The sequence below is a fragment of the Acyrthosiphon pisum genome, chromosome A1, assembly GCF_005508785.2.
Source record: "Acyrthosiphon pisum isolate AL4f chromosome A1, pea_aphid_22Mar2018_4r6ur, whole genome shotgun sequence".
NCBI classification, from domain to species: Eukaryota; Metazoa; Arthropoda; class Insecta; order Hemiptera; family Aphididae; genus Acyrthosiphon; species Acyrthosiphon pisum.
This window is the reverse complement of record NC_042494.1, coordinates 116,580,118-116,586,798: the sequence shown is the minus strand read 5'-3', so window position 1 is coordinate 116,586,798 and position 6,681 is coordinate 116,580,118. Positions and strand designations below refer to the sequence as shown.

Here is a 6,681-nt window from a genome sequence, read left to right as displayed (position 1 = left end):
AACTTGGATATTTCAAGATTCTATTTCTAAACCACATAATACAATTTTGAATATGACCAAATTTCACAAGATTTTGTTATTTTTATTATGTTTATTTTAAGCAACAAAATTAAAAATCAAACTTCAATGTGCCTTGTAAGAAGCGTTTCTCTTTCAAAAAAAAAAAAGTTATCAAAATCAGATAGATCACTCTACAAGGCATGAGAGTTTTTCCTGTAAGGCATGTTTTTGAGCAAAAAAACAGGTCACGTGCAGGCCCCTTAAATTAGACAATTTAACTGTTTAATCCTCTTTCTAACAAAAAAAAAAATTAATCAAATCAGATCACTCTACGATGCCTGTTTTGAGCAAAAAATCTTGTATATTATTTTTGGTCGGCGGTGCTGTTGACATATGTGCACACGCAGTGCATTCGTAGATAGCCTGGTACCCACATACAATCATACTTACACAAATCATCATTGACGACTAACACAAACGCCATGGGTGGCGGAAACGATACTACATATTGCCAAAATATTGCCCCTTATTAAAGACACACGAGCTGGCCCCTTAACCATTGTCACAAATAGAAGGGACTTAAGCTGGAAACACACTGCCCGTTTCACACCAAATTATAACTGCGGTGGTGTAAATCATCCAGTTGTTTGGTTTGATTGAAATACATCGTTTTGAATTAGACCGCCCACACAATCCTAAAATGACCGCTACGTATGTCATAAATCGCAGCATATTGGGGTCAAACCGGATGGTTTATTAATGCTGTGATTATAACCGGACTTATACACACTTAGTCCACCCACTTTCTGCCAAGTCCCCCTATTCAAAATGCAGTACTTTGTATTATACATATATATCGTGTTTAGAAAATGTTATGGGGGACTCCCAACTATTCAGTCTCACCATAATTAAATTATTAATTTATTATTTAAAAAATTATCATATTATTAATGTGTTTTTTTTTATTTATTTTGTATGTTAGTAATTAATAATTATAGTTAAACAAGTAAACAAAATAATTAATACTTTTTTATAAGTAATTATAAATATTTCATAATTTTTAACTTAAATAAAAAATGTGTTTTGTAGGCTATTCATGAAGATGCCATGCAGACATTTGCAACTCGTTTAAAAATGCATTTGGAATCAATGGTCGAAGAGGAATCTCTTGAAGAAGAAGGTTCTAATAGATATATATTTTAAAATACTAAAAAATATTATATGGTATGTATACAATATTTTTCATTTATTTCAGATGGAGATGCAAATATTGTACATGAAACTCCTCGTCGAATATTAATTATAAAGACTGAAGGTTCTAGATTTGCATTTAGTGATTATGTATTTCCTGGCGAAACTTCCCAAGAAGCATTATATGTGGCTGGAGAAATATTGAATCTTCCTGAAGACAAAATAGAATTATACGATGTGTTGGAAAAAGGTTAGTGTTTCATGAAATATTGTAATTTCTGTTAATAATAAAGGTTTTTTGATTCTTTGAGTTAAAGAAAATCTACATCTGCGCTTTTCTTGGCACATTATAAATTTGTTATATTTTAATATTAACTTTTTACAATTCAAAACAACCATTTTTAACATTATATTTATGTATTTAAAGGACGACATTCATATTATGAGACACTGCCAGACATTGATAGTAGTCCACCACAAGATGCAAGTACTTCAACGTCAAATAATGGGCTAATTTATTTCACGTGGTTCGCTTTGATATTGGCTATCTTAGCATATGTTATCAAACAAATTTTTGTGTGAGATATATTAATGGGAAGCTAATTTAACTGTACAAAATAACATTCCTTAATTTATTATTTTATTTTTTTAATGTTTATTATAAAAATTGTTGAAATTAATATTAAAACTAAAGTAATTGTTTTAACAAATGTATTTTTAAAATGTTAAGTTTGACCGATTATAGAATTAATATAAGGTGTTGAACTTGTTTATACTCTATTCAGAATAAGATTGAACTGCTTTCACACATGTAGACTGAGCAGCCAAACAGTGCTTGACCCCCCCCTCCTCCCCTTATACTTTTTATGATTGGCCGACAGTTATCGCCGTCTATCGTCGGCTGCTTGTGCTATTGTTTTCACCAAAGTCTAAATTGTGGTAGGGATGCCCGGAAAAAACGTGTTTAGGTCGGCCTGAGTGGTTTAATCTTATTCTGAATTGAGTATAGTAAATCATTCACACTAATTATAATGGTAAATAATACTAAATACTAAATAGTACACAGTACACTTTCTAATATCTATTTCTATTAAATACAAATTTGTTTATTTTCTCTATAGTCTATACGACAAATATTAGAGCAGTAAAATAATTGAAACAAATCTTAAAACATTTTATACCAAATATATAGACATTTTTGGGGGTGGAGGGAAATTAATTTTTGAATAATTACAATTCAAATCTTAGTTTATAACAGATTATAATACAAGATTTGATAACAATAGTTACAAATTTATTTATACTTCTAATTTATGGAATTTATGGAATTTATAAGACGTATCAACTATATATTATGTAAATAAATACATAATAATATATAATATATACATTTTACAAATAGAGGGCGGAGGCTAAAGCCTCTGCTGGAGCCGCACCTGATATTCGTATTCCAATAAACGTAATATTATTTTAAAATTATGTTTTGTTTGTACTAAAACACTGTACAGCATTCATACAATGCAGCGGTATGTTTGCTGTTATTGATTCAAATATAGTTTAAAATAAAATTATGAACAGAAAATAATTTAGATGGCAGATGAATTATGTCTTTGGTTTCTCATCTATCATAATCATACAGGCTAAACACAACCATTGATTATCAATTTATGTATACTATATAATACTAAATATTTTGTTTTTGGGTAAAAATGTTTGAAAAATAAATGTTCCAAATAAGTTGATTATACCAATTACAAGATATCGAAAATAAATGGTCACAATATTTTTTTACACATGTATAAAGACCAATTTTTATAAAACTCATAAAATGTTTAATATTCATCCCAAAGATTTATAAATGTATAAAAAGGTTCTGTATAAAATTTCCTTACAAAAAAAATAAGGTAATTTCACAAAATATATTTTATGAGCGTCTGAAGTTCATTTTTATTATACAGAAGATATAATATAGATTGTACATTTGTTTGACTGTCAATTGTACCTGTATAAATTAAAAGTTTCTATAAAATTTGGATTATTTTGTGTAGATATGAGATTAAAAGTGCCTTAATTTTTGTGCCTTAATAAACAGCTAAGCCTTAAGAGGACGTCACACAGGCAAACAAAACCGAGCAATGACCAAGAGAATGCGCAGTTAAGTTGCGTTTACACATGAGCTCGAGCACGAGTGAGCACTGAGCGGCACACGTGTGTAAATGGCGAGCCGAGCGGCTCGGTTAAAATTTTTTCGCTCGCGAGCCACGAAACCCGCGAGCCACCGATTGTCGGTCTCTATGTCGTGCTCAAAGGATTTAATTGATATTTGAGCCAAATTCTTTCGTCATATTCGAACGGATTTTTCACGTTTATGAGACGAATCCAGTGCTTCTATATTTAATTATTATATTATTAACTTCGTCAAGCATGGCGATTACATAATTATAGGTACAGCTGCAGATGTACCTATTTAATTTAAATATGATATGCATAGGCGCAAATTGACTAAATTTTTTGGGGGGACTCAAGCCCCCCTCCTCATAGGCTTATAGGCATATTGCTCATAGGCATATTGCTTAGTACCATAGAATATAAAAATTAGTACTAATTACTAGATTTTGAGCTGGGGGAATTAAGCTGCCTAATTACTTATTAAATTAATTTATATTATTGTTATTAGGTACCTACATTAAATTAACTAAATAATAATTAATAAGTAGGTAAATACATTGGTAAGTGTAGGGACACTAATATTAAATATAATTTATAGTATAAGTATTAAAGTATTTGATATTTTGATCAAACGACTATTATTTATTATAACCATAGGTAGGTACTATTTATAAATCCTATAACTATATGCAATTTATAATATGAAAAAAAACTAATTTTCAAATAGTTCTATTTTAAAATAATTGTCCAGTGTATTGTGATTAGTGTTATTTTCATTTGTCGTAAAATCGTCAAGATATATATTTTATTAATTTAGTATAGTTTCAATCCTGTAACTACAGTGGTCTGACGAAACTTTTAGTACCTATACATTTATCGAGTGATCCAACGTTAGTGCTTAAAATGTCTGATTGTCCATTTCTGATTGGGATCGCGAAAAATACTTAAAACTAATACAGTTATACGAATAAAATCCCATATTATGGGATGCTTAAAATGCACAACATTTTAATAAAAATTTAAAAATGATGCTTGGTTGAGTATCGCAAATCAAATGGATGAAGATGAAAACATTGTTAGAAAAAAAATGAACAGTCTTAATGGATCATTCCGGCGTGAGAAATCTAAAACAAAGAACTATGCGCACAGCCGCACAAGAAAAGGTAATAAACTTTGGCTAAAGTGCACTTTACCAACCCCCTCACGATTTTCAAATTTTTTTTTTCAAAATACTTGTTTTTTATGCTTAAAACGATGGTATAAATTTTTTTTTCTGGAAACTATTATTTTATAAGTTGTAGCCTTCCAAAGTTTAAGATTTTACGTTTATGCGCATGCGCGCAACGCTACTTGACTGCCACGCGCAACGCCTATAACAAATTTTAATTTTTTTTACGTATTTTAACAAGTTTTGGGACATAGTGAGCTTTGGATGAATAATATTGTGAATCACGTTATAATACAATGTTTTCGAAGCCGGCTAGAATAGAGAAAAAATTTAGGTCACCCGTTTAGTAAGTTTAGATATAGAATATAGGTAACCATTAGTCGGTCATCTACCTGCGAAGATGATTGCTTTTTAACAACTTTGTTTAATTCCGAGGCCTACCCAAGGTGGTTTTGCACAGCAAATCGGGGGATATTTTCGTTTTTACGTACGAGCGAGCGAGTGACTCCGCTCGGTGACTCGGTGCAACAAAAATGCAATTTTCTTAACCCTGTGACCCACTTGGGGAGGTGTTGCATAGAAAATCGGGGATAAATTATTATTGCACCATCGTTTTAAACAGGTTAGAATACGTAAGTACAAAAAAATAACAAAAATGGTCTTCCGCGCAACATTATAGTAGTGCGCGCATGCGAATAAACGTAAAATCGCAAACTTTGGAAGGCATATAACTTCTAAAATAATAGTTTCCAGGAAAAAAAATTACACCATCGTCTTAAGCATAAAAACCCAAGTCTTTTGGAAAAAAAAAAATTGAAAATCGTTGGTAAAGCGCATTTGTTCCTATATCATAATTATAATTGTTGGATCATTTTCAACGCAATATTTTATTAATTTTACATTATTTTATCATTCGTAAATTGTTAATAAATCTAAGCCGAGAGGTAATATATAAATCGAAATGGTTTGGATACGAACATAATATGCAGGTTTTAAATGATAAAAACGAACCAAGGAAAACCATAAACGTGAATTTAAAGTCAATGTTAAACATTTAAAAAATAGTTACCTACCTACTTAGTATACAAGTACCTACTATACATTTTTAAGTTCAAAGTGATAAAAAATTCTAATTTTATGTCTGAAATTTAAATTTGTACGAAATCACATAAATTTATGATTTATCATCAAACAATTTAGATTTTTTTTTATAATTCAAGAAGTATAAGTCGTGGAACTTGAAATATTCATCAGCTATTTAAATTCAAAATTGGCATTTTCTTCACATAGTTTAATATGCATTTGAAAAATTCGATTTTCTTTTTCATAAATAATATTTTAATAATATTTTATAAAATACTGGAACATTTAGTACAAATTTGTAAATGTGGGCATTAACTTGTTAAAAAGTTAGTTGAGTAAGTGGCGGCTATCCTTAAAAATATAGGTGTAGCGAAACATAAGAAGTAACCACCCACCCTCAACAATAATCATCCACATAACATCCCATCTATATTGAATAGTTTAATCAAGATGTGAAAATAATAAAATTAGGATCCTCTCAATTTTACTAAATAAATGTTATAACATCATATTACCTCATGACTGTTTTCGCCTTAAGAACCTTGGAATTTTCAAATATTGTATACCTACATTAAATACCAAACATAGTTATATCTTGAACCAATACATAAAATTACATTCGACTAAACTTTAATATAATTATATATGTATTTTATGTATAATTGTATATTCTACAATTACAAATATAACATTATAATATTATAGCATAGATGAGTAAGTAGGTATCGCTCTGATGTACAGTAGGTTACTGGTGGGTCGCTGTAATGGATAGTGTTAAATTTAAATCAATGATATAGTATCATTGTATAAGAAAAACAATTCTGAGCAAAGACGGTCAGTCAGCCTATGATATTACTAAGTATATTAATTGATGATATAATTGTGAATAAAGTAATTTATATATAACCTATTTTCGTCGAACCTTTTTTTAAATTTTCAATTGTTTAGCTATAAAAGTTGAACATTTTATAAATTTTTAACTACAAAATAATTATTATTTTGTCAAAATTCGAACTTTTAAATACTTATTTCAAAAACATTGTGCCTATGTATTTTTAATTTTTTCCCAC

The 6,681-nt window shown here is 29.4% G+C and overlaps 1 protein-coding gene across 3 annotated transcripts in view; it reads left to right on the top strand.

Moving 5' to 3' along the window:
* The window catches only part of LOC100168879 (protein odr-4 homolog), a 4,246-nt gene extending 2,375 nt beyond the window's left edge, over positions 1 to 1,871 (top strand). For all 3 annotated transcript variants that reach the window (XM_001946490.4, XM_008189642.2, XM_008189643.3), the window contains exons 8-10: positions 1,090 to 1,180; positions 1,256 to 1,441; positions 1,619 to 1,871. In XM_001946490.4, coding sequence (XP_001946525.1) covers positions 1,090 to 1,180; positions 1,256 to 1,441; positions 1,619 to 1,773 — 432 coding nt within the window. In that variant the 3' untranslated portion in view covers positions 1,774 to 1,871. The remainder of the gene's footprint in view (positions 1 to 1,089; positions 1,181 to 1,255; positions 1,442 to 1,618) is intronic.
* The last annotated feature ends 4,810 nt before the right edge of the window (positions 1,872 to 6,681 follow it).